The following is a 24,946-nucleotide window of genomic DNA, read 5'->3' as shown; positions in this document are numbered from 1 at the left end:
GTGTGCAAGCTGCCCACTGCACTTCTTTCTCCGACAGCCATCCCCCACTGCAGCCCCTGCAGTGACTTTTAACTGTTTGCATGTCTCTCTTTGACATGCATTCTATATAAGAGAGAGGAGTAGTAATCTCCCTTCTACCCAGAGGGGTTACTGCTAGCCTTAGCTGTCCGCACCCTCAGCCTGAAGGAGACAGTCGTTTGTTATATGCAAACAGAGTCAGCTGGTCTTCTAGCAGTCTGTGTTGCTACAGAGGGCTTCTGGTCTTGGTGTTTGGCCGTCAAGCTGCAGTTGAAAGTTGATTTCCTGTGCTGCTGTTGAAGTCTTACTATATTAATTTTTCAGTCTCAATATTATTTAATAGTTATTGTGTAGCAATAGCATATGGTCATTAGAAGAAATCACTTCAAAATATATTTCCCTCGTAAGACATAATGTTTGTATTTGATATCTATAATTAGACTTTATTTACGTCCCATTAAATACGTTGCAATAAAATATAAAAGCTCTACTCCTTGGTGTGTTTAATATCCGTTCTTAGTTTGTGTTTACGTAGGTGCTTGTTAGTGGAAGCACGTGGAAAGGAAAGCAAATGACAGAACTGTGTCATTATCACTCACACCTGATCATGAGTTCTCGTCCTATCCAAGAGTAGATTCTTAAGATAAGTGCAGTAATTGTCTATTTCCAGATGAGATGGGCATGTTCAGGGTGCTATGGCCATGAGCAGATTGTTGGATTCCGGTGTAACTGGATTCTCTGAGCCGTTCTCCTGACCACTGGCATGAAGATAGAGCAGTTTGGCAGCAGAGGGCGCCAAATAGCCGTGCTAGGCAGACAAATTTTCTTGCTATTTTTGTGCCGCTGCCGATCTCTTCCCTCTTTTTCCTCTTTCCTTCCTTTCTTCTTTTTTTCTTGATACAGAAATAGTCATTTTGAAGCCATGTTGTGAACATTATCTAGTAGGTGGCGAGGCTTTCCCTGAGCTACCTTAGATTATTTTGAAAGTGCAGTAAGACATCTGTTTACTTTTATTCATTATTATTATGTATGAGAACTTTAGAAATCCCTTTAAAGAACTTTCCTCAATTATATATCATGTACCAAATTAAGGGGAAAATTATTGTTTCTTTCAGTTTCCTGCCAAAATAGTTTTTGATATTAAATCAGTTTTTTTATACCATACTTAGGAAAATTAAGTTATCTAAAACATTCATTACAAATATAATACCTACACAATTAAGCATTTTATAAAATAGTAAATTAATATTTGTTAAATATATTTTTTATTGTAACCTATTTTAGAATTCAGTATTTAAAAAGCTGTCTGTGCATGTCAGACAGATGCTCATTTTTTAACTTGTCCTCAGGGTCTTAAACACTGATTTCAAAGTGATTCTAATTTAAATATATATCTGTCCTAATATATATTTAAACTTATCTAATTAAAATACATATCAATTATTAACGTGTATGGAGACTCTTTTGGTAAAGGCTCGTTGGTAAAGTGGCTGCTGTACAAGCATTTGGTCCTGCCTAAGTTTGGATCCTGAACCCAGGCAGTGCTGGTCACTGCAGTGCTGGAGAGGCAGCACGGAGTAAGCTGAGCCAGTGAGCTCTAGGTTCAAAAAGATACTCTGTTTCAAAAGCTGTGCCTTCGAAGGGCATCACATCAACCTTGGGCAGCATGTGTGTGCACCCTCCCAGGCACATACAGTGGACAGTGTCACACGCACGCGTGCACCCACACACATATACACATCAGCTTTTCTGCTTTGCATTTGGTATGAAAATAAGCTAACATAATACTTGGTAATACAAATCAATTCTTTTTGATAAAACCTATATCAAATGATATTATAGATTGGATTCAGGAAGAATAATAAATCACTAGACTATTTAAAGGTAGCATTGAAAACTGTGTTATTGAACAGTGATTTGAAAATCAGTGAGCTTTCAAGTCAGGATCAATGAAGTGAGTGGTGAAAGAGTAAGATTTCTTGTAGTCAGTAGACAAAATGGAAAACAGTTAAAGTCCTTAAAGTATACTATTGGTATTCAGAGACAATGCTGTCAGATGTTCCCACAGACATAATTTCATTTAGAATGTATTCCATTATATGAAATGATGAATATTTATATATACATGTCAACATTTTTCCATTGAACATTCCAGATTATTATGTTTTGTTTGTGGGCTCTACCACATCTGGTGTGTGTGTGTGTGTGTGTGTGTGTGTGTGCGCGCGCACATGTGTGTGTGTGCGTGCGCACGCATGTGTGCACAGAGATTCTCACTTGTGTGGATGAACCCTGGCATCAGCATGATGTCTCTGTTGTTTTCTGGGTTTTGCTCTAGAGATCATTTTAGCTAATATTCTTGCCAAGGTTCACTTTCAGTTACGAATCATCAATTCAGCATTTTTCCCAATATGTTTTCTTTTCTGTTATATTTTAAGTCAATTTTCTTTAGCTTAAGATTTTAAATGCTGCCAGGCAGGGTGGCAGCTGTCTTTAAAACCTCAGCACAGTGGAGGCAGAGGCAAGTGGGTCTCCATGAATCCCAGGACAGCGAGGGCTATATAGAGGGACCCTCTCTCAAAGCAAAAACAAAACAAAACAAAAACCTCACATGGCTAATATGTACTTCTCTGTGCATAAAATGAAAATTACAATAAATATGATACTTAAAATAAGTATAAGACAAATCTGTGCACTCGGCTGTCATGTGAATGTAGATATACGTATAACTGCATTTACTAGCAATTTGGAGGCTCAGTCAATTGTATATGCTTTATAATATAACTTTACTTTTTAGCCATTGTCAAGTAGACTTTCAACTATTTTTCTTGAGGATAAAAACTTTGTTTTCTCCCAGGCATATTATACACAATAGGGTCACTCCAAAATCCTTGTTGACTGAATTAATTCTGTTCTGTGATAACTTTAAGGAGAATTGTCTACACATTCTGGAAGTTCTAATAAGTGTGACAGAGTGACCTTTCTAGAACTTCCTCATTAGTTAGCTTTGAAATTGTTGAGAATATCTGGTGATTGAACGAGTCAGTCTGGTCCCAGGTGTGCATATTTTATCATTAAGCCAAGAAAACCTTGGAATTTACTGTATGTTTTTGTTCCTTTTCCTGTGGGTCATCTTAGCCCACATGATAGAAAACCAGGCATCACCTAACCAGGGTGATTAACTCTGCCACTTCTTTACCTTTAACCAAAATCTCATTCTCACAAAGTGGTAGGCGTCTATTTTTGTTGTGACTTAGTTTTCTAAGATGGTAGAATTGCTTACTGTGCTTTGGTGATGTGAGAAATGATAGCTCCTCCACTGGCGTGACGATGGCCGTCTTCCCTCCCTTTCCTCCTCAGCCTTACTTAGGTTTTTTTTTTTTCCTGTTATATTTTGTCTTGGTGGTGTTGTTTTCTTTATCTTTTATACCCTCTTTTTGTGTAGACTGCTGTTAGATTCCGTTTTTGTCACATGTGACACATTCAGTAGCTATGAGAGGTTGTAATAAAGAGTCTTACAAAGGCACATCCAGACATGGTATTAATCAGATAACCTTTTCATTGTGGGCATGTGGCTGGCTGCTGGAACACCTTCAGAAAGAGCTGCAGATGCTCGCAGAGCTGGAGGTGCTGATGGGCACATGTGTGGCTGACATCAGATGAGCCGATTTGAAGTCTGTCTACCTTGTGTTTCCCTCTTGCCTGTTTTTTCAAGCTCTTCTCACTGCCTCAGTAATTTTTTTTTAGCCAAACTTGTTTGATTTTATGTTGTTTTGAGTCCCTTTTTTCCTAAAAGGACATTGTATCTATTTTGTGGAAAGAACATTATCTCCGCAGCACTGGGAAGACCCTTTTGCTTCACCTAATGTTGTTACATAGTCCTTCAGACCTATTGTTAGGGCTGGCTAACTAGCGTTGTGGTATTTTTGGGACATAGCCAGTGCTAATAACTAAAATAGTTCTCTGAGCTGCTATCAACAGCTTAGTATATAGTAGATGTAATTATTAATAATAATTTTGGTTCAGTTTTATATTGGACATAATATATGTAAGTTGATGCATGATTCACAAGCAGTAGAAGTAGAAAGCACTGAGCAGTGTCTGATCTTACATGCTCTGTCTGAAAGGTGAACTTGAATCGGAACAGGGAGAAATGGAAGGACCAAGCACACAGTCTTTATCCTGTCCCATCTCTCGCACTCTTGGGGTTATCACACCCCTGCCTTGCTCATCTGTGTGGCTTCCGCTGCCTCTCGTTTCATATTCATGACCCTGCTCTTGTTCCTTTTAAGTCAGCAGTCCCGCATCTGGTTATGTGGCTCCCTCATTTGCACAGTTGTTCTCCAGCCCTACCACATAACGCTGTATATTTAATATTTAATGTACTTTTTAATAAACATTTAATATGTTTAAGATTTAACATGTTAAGATTCTTCCCCATTCCTAGGCACACTTAATTCAGTTCTGATGATCAGGTCCAGGAACCCGTACATCACCAAAGCTCCTGATGGTTCTGCTTTGGTGATGCTCTGGTTTACGACATAAAGTTCAAAAGCTTCGTGTGACCTTGTGGCCTCCATTCTTCATCTTGAGCACCTGTGGACTCTTCCGCGCCCACCCTGTGATTTCCACTGCCACTCTGCTGTCTGCAGTCGGCTTTCTTTCCACTATGGGTGTTCTCTGCTTGCTCAAGGTAGCTCTTCTGGGAAGAACTTTCTGTAAATCACTGAGAGAGAGTTCTTTGCTGTGTTCCTTAGGTTTCATATTAGGTGTTAAGTAATACAACTCTATCATATTAGGTATAGTCTTTAAGTCATCTAGCTATAACATAGAAAGTTGTCTTCTCCTTTTAACATCATTCAATTCAGAGAAGTTTATATAATAGAGGTAGTGATAACATTTGCTGGAATTATTTTTGAGTAATTTTTAGGTGGTGAACAACGTGAGATATTTTGCGAACAATGACTGAGGAAGTGGACAAGGAATGTGGTCATAGTAAATATGAGCAAAGGTCCAAATATTTGAAACGGTTCCTGGAAAAAATAAGTGACTTGGTGTTAAGTCATAGGTATGATGATTGGTAAAATGAAGGCTGGAACTGCAGTAAATTCACTCCAGAGCGTATTTTGTGCTTTGTAAAGAAATCTGGATTTTCTTCTCAACTTATAAAATGCTATTGAGAACCTCTAAAGCTAGAAACCCAGGCAGGAGGGATGGAAATGGAGGCAGGAGATCGGTCAAGGGGGGTTGTAGCTATGACAGGGAGAGCTGATGGGCAATGTGAACAACTCTGTAAGATTTTTATAGTGTTCATTCTGCTAGAGTCTCAGGTTGAACAGAATGAATAAGGCATAGTTGGTTCATGCTTTAAAATTCCCTCACAAAATAAGGAAGTTATAAGTAACTAAAACAATATAAATATTTCTGAGACATCCAAGTATCTGTACATGTGGCAGAGGTAAAATGTTAGGGAGCTAAATGGATTGTGGGCTCACCTTTCCCTGGGAGAATTAAGAGTCTTCGCCTCAACATGAATGAGATGTAGTTGACAAGTAAAACATATATTTTCAGGGGCTGGAGAGATGGCTCAGTGGTTGAGAGAACTCACTGCTTTTCCGAAGGTCCTGAGTTCAATTCCCAGTACCACATGGAAACTCCTACCTGTCTGATGCCATCTACTAGTGTGCAGATGTCCATGCACACAGAGTACCCATATATACACAAAATACATAAATAATCTATATATTCAAGGCACTCACGGTACTGATTTGAAGTGCATATATGTTGTGCTTGAGAATTAGGGTCATACAGAGGAGAAGGACACCGAGGAGAACAAATGAGGACTCGTGCAGAAGGAAGAGTGAGGGGCCCTGCGTGTCAGGGGCCGGGGCATGCCTCAGGAGCCTGCTTGTTAGAGCGGAGAGCAGACTTTATAAACGGCCCTTGAATATGGACTGAAGGCGTCTATATCTTATTCTGTAGATTTGTTTTCTAGTTATTAAAAGATAGCATAAGTTAATCGTATACAATTTTAAATATATATATGTATATATATGTAAAACAAATCAAAATGTTTTATGATTCCACCAAAAATAATTTATGTATATATTCTGGTGTAAGATTTCTTTCCATCCTCTCTTTCACGCGTGCACACACACACACACACACACACACACACACACACACACACACACACAAACACATACAGTAGAGGACCTGGCCTGAAGAACTGCCCTCCTGTTCCTCTACACTTTCAATAGATGTGGTTAAAACGGACAGTAAGTAAAGGGGAGAAATAGAAAATGAAAAATGGTCAGGATTGCTGTACTTTTACGATCTATTTTTGTCAGGCAATTTGGTAAGCAGAAAGACTGAAGGTAAGAGGAAAGCAAGAGTTCAATGCGAAGCTTTAGAGTCTGTGGCTTCTCCAGGTGCAGCAAGGTCCATTTTCAGAGTCTGCTGATGTTGCTGAAACCAATTTTAACGTGTGTGGAGACTCCTGTGTCTGTAATAAGCTTTCATTAATGTATACTTGGTTTTTAATTAATTATTATTCTAATGACTGTGTCAGTGTAAAGTTCTCCTAATTGTATAAGCTCATATCTTTTACGTGTTGCTGGTTGGGCAGAGATATTTTTAGAGATCCAGAAGCTCTAAAAAGACAGCTTCATAAGCATTTTAATTCAGCTGTTTATTGCTCATTTATGAATGTTGAAATTAAACACTTAAAATTGTAACAATTTTTAAAAATATTTGTTACAGGGAAATTTACCCAAATATTCTCATAACTCCCTGATGGTTCAAGCAATAAAGACAAACCTAACAGACCCGGACATCCACGTACTTTTCTTTGATGTGGAAGCTTTGATTATTCAACTCCTGACTGAAGAAGCCTCTAGGCCGAATACTGCACTTATTTCCCCGGAGAATTTGCAAAAAGCATCTGGCAGCTCAGACAAAGGGGGCTCCTTTCTAACCGGAAAGCGAGCAGCCGTCCTTTTCCAGCAAGTGAAGGAGACGATCAAGGAGAACATAAAGGAGCACCTCCTGGACGAGGACGAGGAGGACGAGGAGGCCATGAGGCAGAGGAGGGAGGACAGCGACCCTGAGTACCGGGCCAGCAAGTCCAAGCCGCTGACCTTACTGGAATACAACCTCACTATGGACACTGCGAAGCTCTTCATGTCCTGTCTCCACGCCTGGGGTTTGAACGAAGTTCTGGATGAAGTTTGTCTTGATCGCCTGGGAATGCTGAAACCACACTGCACAGTGTCCTTTGGCCTCCTGTCGAGGGGAGGGCACATGTCGCTGATGCTCCCGGGTTATAATCAGGCTGCCGGGAAACTGCGACATGGGCAGGCAGATAAAGGGAGGAAGCTGCCAACCACCGAGGGAGTAGGAAAGGGAACCTACACAGTGTCCCGAGCAGTCACCACGCAACATCTGTTGTCCATCATCTCTTTGGCAAATACTTTAATGAGTATGACCAATGCGACTTTCATTGGTGACCACATGAAGAAGGGCCCAACCAGGTGTGACTATGTAGTTAAATTTTATTCTTTAGTTTCAAACAGGATAAGAGAACCATAGTCTGTATTTGTTATTGTTTATTGCTCTTTTGTTTTTTGGCTCTGCACACATTTTCCACTTTGGCCACATTACTGATTTCTCATTTAAACTGTAAAGTGGACATTTCTAAAATGCTTAGTTTAAAGCGCAGTAGAATTATAGCAATATTATAAATGTAGATGCACTTAGTAGCTATTTTAAACTCATTTACAATGTAGGAGTTGGTCATAGAGGATAGTTCCTGAGTAAATAAAATCTTTAAAAAATTATAATTTATGATAATTTTTTTCTGAGATAACCCTGACTGGCCTGGGAATCAACATAGACAACACTGGCCTTGACCGTACAGAGTGGCCTAACTCTGCCTGCTAAGCACTGGTTTAAAGACCTGTGCCACCGAGAATGACTAGTTTTTATTTTTTAATTACGTGCTTATCTGTGGGTCTGTGCATGTGTACATGCACATGTGTACATGTGTACATGCCTGTGGAGTCCAGAAGGTGGAGTTACGGGTGCTCAGGGGCTGCCCTGTGTGGGTGCTGGGAGCCACTTTGGTCCTCTGCAAGAGCCGTGTGTACTCCTAACTGCTGAGCCATGTCTTCAGGCTCTATAAATATAACCTTAAATTTGAAGCTACTGGAAGTTTGAAGTGACATTCAGTTCAAAATGTGCATCTGTTGACAGTGTTTCTCATTGTAATCTGTACGCAGTAACAATGTGTCCCGTGACTGGCTCTGGAATGGGGTAGTAAGTACAGTCTAAAATCTGTTATAGGGAAGGAAAAAAGACCTTTAAAACAGGACACTTTTAAAACAGAGTATTTTGATTTTTTTTTTACAATACTTATCCTGAGTGCTATTTTCCATTTTTCCAAAGCTATTAAGGTAACTTATTATTATACTTCATCAAAAGTTGACCATATCAGTTTTTTTAAATGTAAGAAATACATGGGCATTATTTATTTTGTGTCAGGTCCTGTTGTGATTATTTTACAAAAACTCAGTGTCCTTAATTCTATAAATACTTTGATATAGGAAGTTGCTGAGCCAGAATCTAAACAAGACAGTTACCTCTAGACTCTAGGACTTCTTTATGCTTTATTGCCATATGTGTGGCTGGACACTGTAAAAATTAGTGTGGTGTTCCATGAACTCCTGGGATAATGGCATAGGCTGAAATCCCAGGATGCTAATAGTGACAAGAGAAGGCTAGGAATGATCTTTACTTCTCAACTGTAGCTCATTGGAGTGTTCAAAATACATGTTAAGACTAACAAAGTATAAATTTTAGTTACAAGAATTTCTATTTTCTACTTCATAATTGTGTAATTATTTTACCAATATTTGAAATGGATAATATAAATAGGTTCAAAACTTAGAAAATGGTCATCTTTTTGAAATAGTAAGTTGAAAATGTTTTGTGTATGTTTCTTTTTCATCTAGAGAATGACATTTGAATACTCTGGAAATAGGAAAATGTTCAATTTTTCTTTCTTCTTTTAAAGGCCACCTAGACCAGGCACCCCAGACCTTTCTAAGGCAAGGGGTTCCCCTCCGACTTCCAGTAACATTGTGCAAGGACAGATTAAACAAGGTAAAATTCAATCTTATTAAGTAATTGGCATGACATTTCAGCTGTAGAGACTGCAAAGGCATTGCTAATATATAATCATAGGGTTTGTTTGTCTCACATTGTTAAAACAGAGAAAAGTTGTTATATTCCAGATGTAAATATGGATAATTAAGATGTCAGTTAAAAATAAATCAGATTTATTTGGAAATTGATAACTGACCATATTTCAAGTAATTTTATTATGTGATCTTTGGTCTAATTTGTATGTATTAGGGCCACCTTAACTTGACAACACTAGTTAACTGTGTGTATCTTAAGGTTAAAAGTTATACCTATTTTTAGCTCCGCTTGCGAATGTTTGAATTCACAGATTTATGCTACAGTTAGTGTCTTGCTGTTTGATAGTGGTGTCTGCATTGCTAGTCACAAGTCAGAATGCCCATTAAACTGTTCTTTATGTTTAAATGATAGCATACCATAACTTTCAGTTTTAGCTTTGCTTTTCATTTGGGAGTAGGAGGGGGAAAGGGAGAATTTCTTCATTTGAAGTCAATTCTAAATATTTTTTGTGAATTAATATAATGTTATTCCTAAATGTATCTTTATAGCCTTTTAATACTGACAATTAAAATACTGACCCCGCCCAAGAATTTTATGAGGTCACTTATGTTCACATAAGAATCTTGGGCTGAATTTCCTGGAATGAGAGGATGTTTAACATACTTAAATGGTATGCCTGAGTTTTAGACAAGAATAAACACTGTCCACAGTCCTCATTTGGGCAGTAAGCTCCTACGCTCTTTCATCCCATCTTCCCTCTCTACACCTTTTTATTCATGGGGGCGCTTTCAATCAGTTCTTTGTCCTTCAGTAAGGTTATATTATCACTTTTGGATGGGCTACGTTATGAACATAAAGTTATATATAGTTGTGTTTTGATAACTTACATTGTATGTATAACATACATTATACATATATCACAGAGCATCCTTTGCAGCCATCACCTTAAAAAATGAACAGAACGTGGGTGGCACTACAGAAAGCCCCTTGGTGTTCCCTCTGAGGCACATACCTCCCTCTACCAAAGGGACTAAACGTTGAGCATCACTCACCTGGGATCTGAGTAGGGACTGATTGAGAATCTGAAACTTGTGTGTCTTCAGGATACCAGAAGTGGAAAATCTTACACTGATGCCACATAGTAAATTATAGTCAGAACAAAAACCAACCAACCAAATAAACAAACAAAAAAAACCAAACCAAACCAAAACAAAAAAATCAGGCTGATGAATAGGTTGTATATAAAACAAAAAGTTCTCTATTTAAACTTAATTTACCTACAAGGTAGCTCAGCAGGATGTGAAATATTCCAGAATTAGAAAAAGCAACAACTCCTACAATGAAGTGCTTCTAGAATTTTTAGTAAAGAGGACTCAGGTAGTACCATCATGACTTTTCTGATGAATTCTCCCCCCCCTTTCTTTTAATAAAAATTTTTTCTTTGCTGTCACACTTTCTACATTTAAATTCATAAGCTTCATGGTTTATTTTGCATTGCATGACTTGAGTTATTCATTGTACAGTTTGTATAATCTTTTATTTGGCTTCTACTATCAAATTTATCAGTTTTGTTTTTACATTTGTTGCTATACATTATTCTGCTCAGTATACAATTTATGCATATTTTTTCCTGTTTAGATTTACTCACAGTATACCTTGTACAGTGTTAGGAAGATACCCTAGTATCCCTCATATATTAGGATTTTAATTTAATTATCAATAGGTATTAAATTTAGTTTGATTTTCTTTATCTATTGAAATGATTATGTGCTTTTCCTCTTTAGTTTTCTTTGAGATAAGAATATTAATGTTTTTGTTTGAAAAACACTTGGCGTCTAAATTGTACGCCGTCATGATGATATATCCACTTTATGGGTTATTAAAACAGTTATAAAATTTGTTTAAAATGTGTGGTGTTCTTAGGGATTTTAGTGTGCAGTGTCATGCTAGTAATGGCTTCCTGATGGCGTAAGGGCCTCACAGAACAAGTGAGAGCTGATCCTTTGACCTTTCCTTTAGGGTTTATATAAATGAGTAGTATTTACTCTCTGTTGGGTTATTTGATTCATTAAGTGAGTGCTTGTAGGCCTAAAGTACATACGATTTTTCACTATGTATTTTAATTTTTACATATATTTTAAGTTTTTAAAAATATAATTTTCCTTAGTGAACTTTCTGTCAAATTTATCAGGTGAAAGTTGTAGAAATTCTTAAAATTCTCTTTTAAATTTCTGTTACTCATCTTCTATTTTTTTTAAAATCCAGAGAGCCTAGTATAATATAATCTGTAGGATTGCCCTAAGGCCCAGCTAGGCTTAATCAAATTCTACAATTTTTCTGCTTTCGAATTCTTTGGTTTATACTTACTGCCATCTTCTTATTTTTACTTTAAATTCACTTTTAAAGTTTTAGTTTTTTAAGGGGAACCTGAGGTTAATGAAATGTGACTATTCTCCCTGATAGCCTCATATTTAGTGCTGAAATTTCTTCATGAATATTGCTTGGTATCACTTCCACATTTTCCATTGTTGTGCTTTTACTTATCAGTTAACAATTTAGTATGAAGTATTTACTTTTTCCAACATTTTCAAGATTTTCCGAAGATCTGGCTGGGTTCTCGTTGATAGTGAAATAATATTACTTGAATTATTGGAATTGTTTTGAAATTTTCCAATTTACTGTATTTACTTATTTTAAAATAATAGTGTATATCTGTGGTATGTATGTTTCAATATATTTGTATATTGTAGAATTTCTAATTATTGAATATATTACATCACCACTCTGTCTGTGTGTGTGTGTGTGTGTGTGTGTGTGTGTGTGTGTGTCTATGTGTCTATCTTGGTTTTTTGAGATGGTTTTTCTCTATAATCCTGGCTATCCTGGAACTTGCTATATAGACCACTCTGTGTACATTAAGAAGTGATTAGTCTGGCCAGTCGGTAGGCAGAGGCAGGTGGATCTCTGTTTTTAAGGCCAGCCTGGTCTATAGGGTGAATTCCAGGACAGCCAGGGCTACACAGAGAAACCTTGTCCTGAAGAACTAAAAAACAGAACAAACAAACAAACAAAATGTGAAACTGGACTGGACTGTGGTGGTGCCCACCTTTAATCCCAGCACTTGGGAGGCAGGGGAAGGGAGATCTCTGAATTTGATGCCAGCCTAATCTAGAGAGTGAGTTCCAGGACAACCTGGCCTACACAGAGAGAATCTGTCTGAAACAAACAAACAAACGAAACGAACCAATACAAACAACAACAACAAAAGAAGTGTATGGTCTGCTGTTAGGTAGAGGCTTTTATAAAGTCAGTCAATATGTTCAGTGATCCTCAAGCCTAACAGGCAGTTGATCAGTTTCTGCCTGCTTCTCTCTATTAAGTAAAGCCTGTTAAAACCCAAAGCCATAATTATTCATTTGTAAGATATTTTTCATGTTTTTTAAACTCCCTTATTTGGTTTGGAACTTTTGGAACTGTCATTATTTGGCTCGTTTGCTATTATAAATGATTGCCTTTATGTTTGCTGGTACCCTTTTTCTTTTTTTTTCTAAACAATACTCAATTTATAATGTTCAGCATCTTTAGTTACTATTTTAATCATATAACTTCCCCTATCCTTTTGCTTTTTGTCTCCTTGTGGCTTTGTATTTAAAGTATATATCTTATGTAGGCATCATGTAATTATTTCCTGTTCTTTATCCAGTGTGACTTAATTTGTTTTGTTTTGTTTGTTTGTTTATTTGTTTTTGAGATGGTTTCTTTCTGTATCTTCTCTGGCTGTCCTAGAACTTTCTGTATGGGCCAGGCTGGCCTTGTATTTGCAGAGACTTGTCTGCCTCTGCCTTCCCAATGCTGGGATGGAAGCTGTGTGCCACCATATTTAGTCGTGATTTGCTTTTTAATTATTTAAGCTATTTATATTTAATGTTATTGTAAATAACATTAAATTTGAGATTTGAGTCTGTCATTTGCTCTATTTCTCATTGTCCCACTTTCCTTTGTTCTTTTTTTCTTTTGCTATTGTTTGGATTAACCAAGTATCTTTGAGTCTATTTCTTGTTTCATAATTTTTATGAGATTTGAAATTATTTTACATTGCGTTTCAAATATTTTTCTTTCCAATGGTCCCATTATATGTATATTAGGCTACTTAAAATTGCCTCATATGTCAATGATGCCTTAAATACTTAACAATTTATTTATTTGTTTGTTTATATATGTTTATTTATTTGTGTGTCTCTGTATTTCCATGCTCACATGTACCATGGGAAACATGTGGAAGTTAGAGGCAAAACAGCTGGTGATCTCAGGTCTTTAGCTTGGCTGCATCTGCTGATACCCACTGAGCTTTCTCACCAGACTACTTTTATGCCCTCTCCCATATTTTGATTTAGTTTCTATTGGAGTAGTTTTGATTTAGTCATTTTTCATTAGGCTCTTAGTTTTTTTAAATCATATCTGAATATGTTTTTGCTGGGGTAATATTTTTTTTAATCTCTCAACTCTACCTCACTTTGAGTGTATGGGTTATCTAATAATTGTCAAATCTTTGCTTGTTCTGAGTTGGTTTTTAATTCTTCTTCTTCTTCTTCTTCTTCTTCTTCTTCTTCTTCTTCTTCTTCTTCTTCTTCTTCTTCTTCTTCTTCTTCTTCTTCTTGTTCTTGTTCTTCTTGTTCTTCTTGTTCTTCTTTCTTCTTCCTTTTTTCCAAGACAGGGTTTCTTTGGGTAGCGTTGGCTGTCTGGTATCTCATTCTGTAGATCAGGCTATCCTACCTATGCCTTCTGAGTACTGGGATTAAAAGTGTGTACCAGCACAGTCCAGCCAAAAGATGGCACTTCTTTCTTTCTTTCTTTCTTTCTTTCTTTCTTTCTTTCTTTCTTTCTTTCTATCTCTCTTTCTTTTGTCCTGGAACTCACTCTAGTCCATGCTGGTCTTGAACTCAGAGATCTACCTGCCTCTGTCTCCCAAGAACTGAGATTAAAGGTGGTCAGGTTTTTAAAATTCTTATTATGGACTATACTTTCATGCTTGATTAACTCAGCAGATGCTTAGATGATGCAAGACAGGATCCTTGATGTTCTTACAAGCCTTTTTGAGCTTTCTCTCAGGATGGAGTTCTGTGAAAGCATTTGACCACTGTTTTAAGATTTTTTTTTTTTTTTTAGCAGTGCTCTAAATGAGGTAACTTCTTCCTTATTACTGAGGCAAGACCTCCCTTAGATCTATCAAAGGCTCCCTGACTCTGAGGCTTCCCAGCAGGTTGGTGAAGACAGGCACTGTTTTGGGCTTTCTGATGGCTCCTTCTTCCTCCCTCACTAGGTTCCTGACGTGTGGCAGTCTGTTAAAACTTGAGGGGAAAATTCTGCACAACTTCAGCTCTAGTATCAGCTTTCTCTCTTCTCCAGCCTTTAAATTCTAGCTGCCCTCTTCTCCCAAGACTCACAGCTGTGTCTCCAACTCACTGAATTTGGATTCCCTGTGTCTTGACTTAGGTGCTTTGTCAAGATGATGATAAAATAAGCCAATCACAGGGCTCACTTTGTGTCACATGTGTGAAAGAAAAATATTATTTAGAGATTTATTTAGAAATAAAAAAAAATTTTAAATGACACATTAGTTTCAACTACAGCCTTTTAAGGGACTCTCAGATCCACCCAGTATGCCACTTCAGGTGCTATTGGTCCCGGAAATGACAGTGATAAGCTATTGTTTAGTTTGAGTAAATGTTTCCTAGATTACTTAACAAAGACTGCTTCTCCTTTTTTAGTTTAGATGATATAATTTCAAACCATTTTTGAAAATGAGTTTGCATAAGAGCATAATATAATCTTAAATCCTTCAACAGTGTGACTTGCTTGTGGGCTTCCCCAACAAGCTGATCAATTTCCTTCCCCAGCGCCCTCCAGCTCCTACCCACTTCCTACCTACCCAAGGCTATTCTCTTCCTCTGTTTCTCTCTCTTAAAAAAAGGCATAAAACACACACACACACACACACACACACACACACACACACACACACACACACACCAAATAGGCAAAAGACCAATTGATAAACAAACAAAAAGGGACGTATCCCTTGGACTAGTGTTTTGATATAAGTGAGTCTCTTTTTGCTTCTGGATGAACTCACTCATTATGATAATTTCCAGATCAATCCATTTGTCCACAAATTTCGGGAATTCCTTGTTTTTAACAGCTGAGTAGTATTCCATAGTGTAAATGTACCACAGTTTCTTAGCCCATTCTTCTACTGAGGGACACTTAGGCTGTTTCCATGTTCTGGCTATTATGTATAAAGCAGCTATGAACATGGTTGAACATATGTCCCTGTTGTGTGTTAGGGCATTTTCTGGGTATATTCCAAGGAGTGGGATAGCTGGGTCTTGAGGAAGCCCTATTCCCATTTTTCTGAGAAAATGCCAGATAGCTTAAAAACTTTACTTACCAAGAAAGTGGGTCAGAGGAGAGGACATCCTATTGAGACTTTAGGTGAGAGTAGCATGGAAGAATGAGGAAATAGTAGGACCCACAGGGTCCTGGAAACCTACAAGAAGGACTTTATGACAGGCAGATCTGGGTCCTGGGGTCCTCCTCAAACTAAGGCACCAGCCAAGGAGAATATAGGCAGTAAACTTCGAACCCCTACCAAGACCTAGCTGACGAACATGATATTCTCCACCGTTGAGTGGAGAGTGAGATCTGACTCTCACACAAACTCTGGTGCCCCTTTTCTGACCACGTCCCCTGGATGGGGAGGCCTGGCGGCACTCAGAGGAAGGATAGTAAGTTACCAAGAAGAGACTCGATATTGTAAGAGCATATATAGGGGGAGGAGGTCTCCCTGAATCACAGACATAGGGGAGGGGAGAAGGGGGGAAGTGGGAGGGAGGGAAGAATGGGAGGAAATAGGGGAAGGGCTAACAATCGAGATGTAATATGAACAAATTAATAAAAAAAAAACAAAAGGGAAAAGAAAGCAAAATGGAACAAAAATCTACAAAATACTATTGAGTTCCTTTTGGAGAGGGTATGCTAAATGTGGTTGATATACCCTGTGACACTCAGTTGGAGAAAACTGACTCTTCCTTTGCCAGTGACTATCAGTAGCAGAAAGGCTCTTGGTTAGGGCTGGCAGCCTGTGTCCACTTCCCCATGGCAGTGCTGGGACCATGTCCAGCTCGAGCCTGTACACGTCATCTATGTGCTGCTGTGTTCTCTGTGAGTTCGTGTGTGTCTGCAAGGTACAGTTTCCTTGGAGTCATCCATCACCTCTGGTTCTTTCAGTCTTTTCTTCTTCTCTTTCACATACATTTCTGAGTTGTGAGGGGAGGGTTGATGAAGATATCCCATTTAGGACTAAATTCTCCAAAGTCTCTTATTCTCTTCACGCTGTCCAGGTCTGTTGTAAAAAGAAACTCACTCAAAGACTGTTAAATGAGGTACTGATTTGTGGCCATGATGAGTTATTTTATCACTATATTATTCCAGCAGAATAATAGTATCGTATTTTTTCCTAGGCCCGGAATCTATCTAGTTTCAGGTTCCTGGTCACTTTAGCAGTGTCAGGTATGGGCTCCATTTCATACAATCAGTTGTTGTTACTCACATAGTGTCTGTGCCACTAGACTTAGACACTAGGCTGTTGTCAGGCACAGGGCTGTATCTGGGTATCCTCCTGTAGTGTGAAGGGCGCCTTTTGGTGTTTGGGGACTCCATGGTACCCTTTTTGCCAATAACTCAGTAAGGTATAGCCCATTCCTGGCACTGGACGTATTCACTTGGTTTTTTGAGATGTCTAGTTGGAGCCCTAACACATATGCATAGAAGGAAGAAATCTAGTTGGAGTCACCAAATAATTGGGAAGACAGTGTTCCAACAAACTGCCACATTTTAAAAAGTCGCTTATTCCTTTACTTGTTGGAGAAGCTAAAAAGATAGTGATTGCTGTCTTGCTCACTGATTTTTTTTTCCCCTAAGTTGTTGGTACATAGAGGAAGCTGGTAAAGATGAGCCCACATGTACCCTTCTTTCTGCTTCTAGAGTAGATATTTCAGTCACTAGGTCCTGTGGATGTAAGGACAAAATTAGTTCCTGGCTTCCAGGTGTGCTTATGTCTAATAGAGTGTAGAAGAGTGCAGTTTAGGAGAATGCCTTAATAGATTTGTTTGCTTTTCTACCAGTGAGGGTCTTATGGCTCTCAGGCTTGTCTGAGTTTTCTGTTTTCACATGTTTAGCTCAATATCTATAGTGTATATCAAGCACCTGTTAAGTGTTGATGACATGGGAAGATTTAACAGCTTTTCATAGACATTTGTCTCTAAGTGTAATGAATTTTTTTCTCCCTAATTCCAGGACTTAGAACTCACTTATTTATTTTTGTTGTTAGTAATGAAGATGTTTTAAAGCAGATTTTCTTTTAAATCTCTGGCTATAGTTATAGGACAAGATTGTATCTGACTTTACTCCAATCATCTTTGATGATTCAAAGATTCAATAATAGTACTTTATTTTTTAGGATATTCTAAATTTATTTTTATTTTATGTGTATGAACATATTTGCCTGGATATATATGTAGGTGCACACATGTGTGTGTAGTGCCTACAGAGGCCAGAAGAGGGTGCCGGAGGCTCTAGGACTAGAGTTAGAGCTTGCTGTAAGCTACCATGTGGCTGCTGCGACCTGGGGCCCTGTGCAAGAGCAGTGAGTGATTCTTCTCACTGCTCCAGCAGCACTACTGTAGTGCGTAAGCATTAGGAGCTTCTTGATGTGCTGTTGCCCTAACATAGCCGCCTTTCATCATGGTGTGATCGCTAATCCATTCCGAAACAGCAGAGCCTTAATTCTTTGTGTTGTCTGAATGTTTGCATGCCCAGTGCGCCTTAGTTGTTTAATTCTTTCATAGAGGTTTGTTTGTTTGTTTGTTTGCCTAGTGGTATGATAGTTCATTTATGCATCGCTTCCTAGTTTGTTAAGTCAACATCTAAGTAAACACGTCTAGATTATAAATAAGTATGTCACTGAAATGAACTTTACATGCATTTTGGGGATCTGCACTATGATGTACAAAATTATAGTATGAATAGATGATTTACTTAGCATCTACCATGCACTGTACTGTATGCCTTTTATTTTATGCCCTGCAATAATGGATCTTAAGAATTATGGCCTAATTTTCAAGACCATTACAATGACTTAAGACAGAAATTTATTTATGAACTTCAGGATATCCAGAAATAGTAAGTTTCAAATGTCCACAAAGCCTCCACCTTTGTGTAAGTAGTTGTTTGTAGTAGTCACGCTTGCTTCAGGAAACACGTACCGTGTTTGAAATGATCATAGCTGCTGGCTTAATTTATTTATTTCTATTGACTCAAGACCACAGCTTTCATCTTCAAAAAAGAGCTAGTTTATTTTGGGGTGACTGCCCAAGACCATGATTTTGGTTACCCCCAGTTTTTTGTTCCAGTGTGGAAACGTTTCATAGTTTTATAGAAGAAAGCCATAAATCAAGGCAGTTTAAAATACACTGGTAGGTCTCCAGAGTGATGGTTCCAGAAAGACAGGGGAAGTTTTTCTATAGCTCAGATGATATCTGATGACGTTTGTAGCTTTTCGTGTGGTGGCGGCTAGTGGTCTTCTGAGTTAATAAGCTCCTACATGGTAGTTCAGACAAAGAAATGGTCAAGGCACCTGTGGCCCAGAGGGCTGGAAGTAGGCGAGGTAAGGCAACATGCCTCTTGAGTGTGTCATTTCAGTCTCCTCCGTGCTGGCTTCTAATCAGTCACTGAGTCTCTGCAAACACAGCTTTTTAAAAATTTTAACTAATTGATTAATTTTTGCAGAAAATAGATTTTTTATACAATATATTCTTATTACAGTAGTTTCCCTTCTCCCGAGTCCTCTTAGATCTTCCTACTTCCCCACCTACCCAAACCCATACCCATTTTTCTCTCTTATTAGAAAACAAACAGGTACCCAAATAATAATAAATAATAAAATCAGATAAAAAGAAAGACAAACCAGAGTAGAATTTTTTTTTTACAGTTTTCATTCACAGTTCCAAACTATTAGTCAAATACAAAGTTTGATCACTGTTTCAAGCGTTTATAGTCTTGAAAAACTAGTTTTTGTGTACTTATTCTCATGAGACAATTGAAAATATTGTATAATCAAATGAGAAGAGTAAACAACAACAAAATGACCCAGAGCCTAGAAATCTAGGGTCTATTGAGAACACTAAGGAAGAACTTGTCTAGTGATGGTGATGGTGTTTCAGGATGACAGATACTCAGCAGATGGGGCCAAGTTGGGAGCTTTGTAGTTCAGTGTCTCTGGACATGCTGCCTCATGCTTGAGGGGACCGTGGCCTTGATCTGCGGGCAATCACTGATGGTCCAGAGTTTACATCTGAGTCCCGCAGGAAAGTAGTTAAGCATAGTACAACATCACCATCATGGCTACTGTATATACGTTCATAATCTAATTAGATTAATCAGTAGAGCTTTCCATTATCTCTTCTGGATTAGGAGATATTAAGTGGGCATTTTCCATGACAAAAGGCATTAGAAAAGCAATTTAGAGTTTTTGTTTTCACATTGTTGTAACATTCACGCAAAGTTAGTCTGTTAATTGTGACATTTGCATGGGGCAATGAACACATAGTGTAAGTAGTCAAGTGTGATGTTTCATTATTTCATTTGATTTTGTTTTGTTTCTTGTTTCTGAGATCTTTGAGACAGCCTCATATGGATCAGGCTTCCCCAAGCTGCCACATAGCTAAGGATGGCGCTCTATGCCTCCCTCTTAAGTGCTGGGGTCACCGGTCTACACCACCACTCCCCGGGTACATTGCTTAGTTTTATACTTCAGTTAGATCCTAGGAAAAGACATAAGACCACGTTAATGATTTATCTTAAATACTCAGTTGATCTAAAAGATGAATAGAATGCCCATTTATGGAAGGTATATGAAAGTACAGACATACAGGGAGAGTGTGAAAAGGGAAGTGTAGATTAATATTAAATAATTTTATCTTTTCAGTGTTAGGCTTTGAAAAACCTTACTTTTTCTTAAACATTGCATTATTTTTTCTATGTTCTTAGTTGTTCTTTGTTTCCCTGTGAAAATGTAAGGGCTCTTTGTGTTTATACACTGGAAGGCTATTGAGATTTAGACCAACATGTAAAGAGCCTTTGCCATTCAAAATGGTAGTCTCTGTCACATGCATGTTACTTATATCACAAAGCAGCAGAGGAAGGATGGAGTTTAGGATCAACCTCAAATGACAACTGAAAAGGGATCTATTCAAAACCAGAAAGCACAGATAGTATCATGTTGAAAGCACATGCTTATACTATCTAAAGAAAAGCTGGAGCAGAGATTTACAGGCATATCTTGTACAAGTTTGTTATAACGCTCTAGTTTTCCATGGGACAATAAACAACTGATGGGGCTCTGTACTACAATAGTACTTTCTTAAAGGACCCTCTCTGGCAAATAGTAGAACTTGTATCTCTTTACCCTTCCTTCCATTCTGTAAGAAGGAGAAATCATAGGGGACACTGCACTCTTTGTGCTGTAGTAAGATGAGAAAACATCATTTATGCTACAGTTCTTCACTGTGCAGCCACAGGACTCATCAGCTTTGCCATTTGTTACTAAACCTTGGACATTTTATTTTGAGTAGCATCTTTTTCTATTTTCTGATTTTTCTATATGAGGACAGTTACAAAAAGCTGGGAAAAGATTTTATTTTTGAAAATGACTTATTTGCTCTTATTTTAGGTGAGCTAGTGCTTTTCTTGCATGCATGCCTGTGTGAGGGTATTAGATCTCCTAGAGCTGCAGCTGTGAGCTGCCGTGTGGGGGCTGGGAAGAGAGTCGGGTTCGCTGGAATTACAGCCAGTGCTTTCAACAGCTGAGACGTCTCTCCAGCCCCAAGAGTTTAACTTTTCAGTGAACTATACAAGTATTTCTAGATTTTGCCATTCAAGTTAAGAGGTAGTGTGAGTTAAATATTTATGTTGATCCAGAGATGTTTAAGGTATAGTAAATCTAATTCCTTAATCTCTATGACTTGATTTGTAACATCCATAGAGTTTATCAAGGCATAACATTTTAATTTCTGCTTCTACTAAACATAACTCAAATTATAATACCAAGAATCTGGTTTCTCTTTCTGTTTCTATAAATAGTTGGCTGTGTTGCGCATCCAGTCCTAGTATGCATACTCAAGGAGGTTTGCCAGCTGCACTTCTGAGTTTTTGAATACCCATATTTTGGATAAACATCGTGGTTTAATTCCACTTATTTGACATAGCTGATAGTGTCCAGTTACTAATGAGCTTTCACTGATGTATTTTTTAATTTTTCTCATCTTCTCATTCTAGTGTACCTACAGAATTAAGGTGAACTCAGATGGAACTAACATAGGCTTTTCTAGAAAATGTGAGAAAGGGGCCTCCAGGGAAGGGGCGCTCACAGGGTGGGAGTGCGACCAGTGTGCATCGTATAGATGTGTGTGAAATCGTCCAAGGACACATCTCAAACAAATGATAATAAGTATTTTAAAAATTGACATCACAGCAAAGTTTCAACTGTTGGGTTTCCCCAGAGCAGGGTGCTAAGCTGTTTTGGTGGCATGAAGTTGAGCTACAAGCAGAGTCCTTGGCTTCTTGCACAGGGAGGTAAATGTTACTTTGGTCATTTTTAACTGAATTTGTAATAAAACAGGGAAAAGAAATGAAAAATAAAATTATTCAATGGAATATGTAAAGTATTTGGTATTCTTTTAAAGATGATAGTAGAATTTTTAAACATATGGCATACAATTAAATAGGTAAATGTAACACAACATAGTCATAACTTTATAATAAATATAACCCAAGTCTATCATAATAAAAATCATTATAATTTTCTATATAAAACGTCTATAGGTGCCAGAAAGAAGTTTGGAGCCAGTTCCCATCCTCTCACTGGTTACAGACCTCTTTTAGTTCCACTGTTCACCTCACACATGCCTGAGTGACATTAGGATGCATTTGTGTGAAAATTACAAAAAACGCTGTTTTCCAGCAGCTGTCCCATCATAGCAGAAGACCTTCCCTGCGTGAAAAGCAAACATACCATTCATCAGACAATGCCTGATCTGCTCAGGGGCCCATGCTCGTTGCTGCTCAGTGAGAAAAGAAAGGAGAGGGATTAATTTGAAGGTGCTTGTGCATGACATATGGTAATTTTTTCATAGGAAGGAAGTGTCAAACAATGACCTCTCAATCTTAACACTGACCCCCAGTTGTAGAATGTGTGTGCCATAAGGTCCTTCGGCTTTTTCATATGATAATTTAAACCACAACATTTTCCTGGCAGTACAACTTTCTTGAGTGGGGGAGGGTCTTGGTTCATCCATCGTCTACGAATTACAAAATTCATAACTGTTTTAGTGTATTTATTTTTAAACCGAATGAAAATATTTTGCAATTCTTCTAAGAAGAGTTAGGTGTAATGCACTGTGTGTGTCCCTTGCAAGTTGGTATATTTGATAATGAGCTGTTATGTAAGTGTAGAGACCCAAAATGCTCTTAAGTATTTTTTTGAGATATGTAAAAATAGTTTACATATAATATTACAGAATAAGCTGTTAGAAAAATATGGTCAAAATGTGATGGACTCAAAGTTTTCTCTGATTTATTTTTAAGACTGGATTACATTTCTGATAGTTCTTAAAATAGTTTTATTGCTTTGTGTTTATGTTTCTACAAGATTTGCTATATTGTGAATTTATAATATAAAAAGGATCTTGACTTTAAGAGGAAGTTGATCACCAATCAGAGAGAGGCACCATCCCCGTAGCACCTTCTAATGAGCATTCCTTTCCAATCGAAACATCATTTTTTAGTTGTACGTTCACTATATTTTGCTAACTTTGTTTTCCTTCTTCACTAATACTGAGCTGTTTTCCAGAATCTGCTGTTCCTCAATCCTCTCCTCTTTATCTCTCCTGTTTTCCTCTGCAAGTCGCTGCACCTGTCGTTTCTGCTCGGCCTGATGCTGATCACTCTGGCTCTGACTCTGCCTCTCCTGCTTTACACACCTGTTTCTTAGTAAATGAAGGTACTCTCTCTCCCTTGAAACAGCTTCCTTTCTGTCTCTGCTTTGGCCTGATAGACATTATTTTTTAATCTGATTTATTCATCCATCTGCTTTATTTTGTATGAACCCTGAAGTTCCCATTTTGAAACTTTATTTGTTGAACTCAATGCCAGGTGCCAATTGTAAAAAAAATGTGATGTTATGACAGGCAGATCTGGGTCCTAGGGTCCTCCTCAAACTAAGGCACCAGCCAAGGAGAATATAGGCAGTAAACTTCGAACCCCTACCAAGACCTAGCCGACGAACATGATATTCTCCACCGTTGAGTGGAGAGTGAGATCTGACTCTCACACAAACTCTGGTGCCCCTTTTCTGACCACGTCCCCTGGATGGGGAGGCCTGGCGGCACTCAGAGGAAGGATAGCAAGTTACCAAGAAGAGACTCGGTATCCTAAGAGCATATATAGGGGGAGGAGGTCTCCCTGAATCACAGACATAGGGGAGGGGAGAAGGGGGGAAGTGGGAGGGAGGGAAGAATGGGAGGAAATAGGGGAAGGGCTAACAATCGAGATGTAATATGAATAAATTAATAAAAAATATGCAAAAAATGTGATGTTGCTCCTACCTAGAGTGACATGTGTCTGCTGTCCCCTAGAGCGCTGTGACAGGACTGCAGAGACGCTCATCTTGGTTGTGACGTCTTTGTTAAAAGTTCAATTGTCGTCATAGTGGATTGTAGCATTAATGACAATAAACATATTTTACATGTACTATCAGTGTATGTGAGACAGCTTGTTGTCTTTACACAATCGCAAAATATAAGTGAATCTCTTAACTTGTATTCTCATTTGAGAAGTCTTCAGATTGATTATATAAGCTGATAGGAATTTACCAACCTTTTTACTGGTTCTGCTTCAGGCAGAGGCACAAAACAATCTGTAATTTAAGCCTTTGGATTCAGCTGGGCTAGTATTCTTCTTGTGTAGTTACATGGATGGGAAATAATTTGGGTGCTCTGAAATTAGCAATGGAACATGCAATGGAGCATGCAGATACTTGGCACTTAGAACTCTCCTGGCGTTATTTATACCTGAAATGTAATGGGACTCTTGAGTTCTGTGTTATATCCGTTTTCTCCAATATGGTCTCAACCTAATGATTCTGACTCTTCATCAAAGCTAATCCTGCACGGCCGTTCCAACAGAGGTACGGTTAGATTGCCTGTGAAGCACAGAGCCCCTACAAGAAGTGCTCCCCAGGAAACACAATACATGGTCATATCATTGCTTGTTTGCTGTGCTGTCAGAGGACTGTGCTAAATTTTGTATGTGAAGGCTGGACTGGAATAATTAGAATAATATTTGTTAATTAACATTATACTATAGGGTTTTGGTAAGGATCATCATGTGTGAAAGCCTAGCTGAAAGTAGTTCAGGAAGACTGTGTCTGCGGGACACCAAGAAATTACTCATTAGTGATATATGTGTACCTACATATATGTATATGTTCATGTGTTATGAATTTCAGTATAAATGTATGTTTATCTCCTAAATTAATGCAGTTACATATTTATTTCCAGTTGATGGGAATTTCCTTACTGAATGGATGAATCTTTGAGTAGGCGACTTGTCT

At 38.1% G+C, this 24,946-nt stretch overlaps 1 protein-coding gene across 2 annotated transcripts in view; it reads left to right on the top strand.

The window, feature by feature from the left end:
* Positions 1-24,946, top strand: part of WDR7 (WD repeat domain 7) — a 277,823-nt gene that overhangs the window by 61,731 nt on the left and 191,146 nt on the right. Inside the window, exons 15-17 of one of the 2 annotated variants that reach the window (XM_084779254.1) lie at positions 6,781-7,550; positions 9,092-9,180; positions 23,240-23,335. In XM_084779254.1, the coding sequence (XP_084635380.1) occupies positions 6,781-7,550; positions 9,092-9,180; positions 23,240-23,335 (955 nt within the window). The remainder of the gene's footprint in view (positions 1-6,780; positions 7,551-9,091; positions 9,181-23,239; positions 23,336-24,946) is intronic. The other variant, XM_084779255.1, reaches the window with a different exon arrangement.

The sequence above is a fragment of the Acomys minous genome (assembly GCF_964271855.1).
Source record: "Acomys minous genome assembly, chromosome: 4".
Lineage (NCBI taxonomy): Eukaryota > Metazoa > Chordata > Mammalia > Rodentia > Muridae > Acomys > Acomys minous.
Note: the sequence above shows the minus strand (reverse complement) of the source record. Positions and strands in the feature narration are given on the sequence as shown.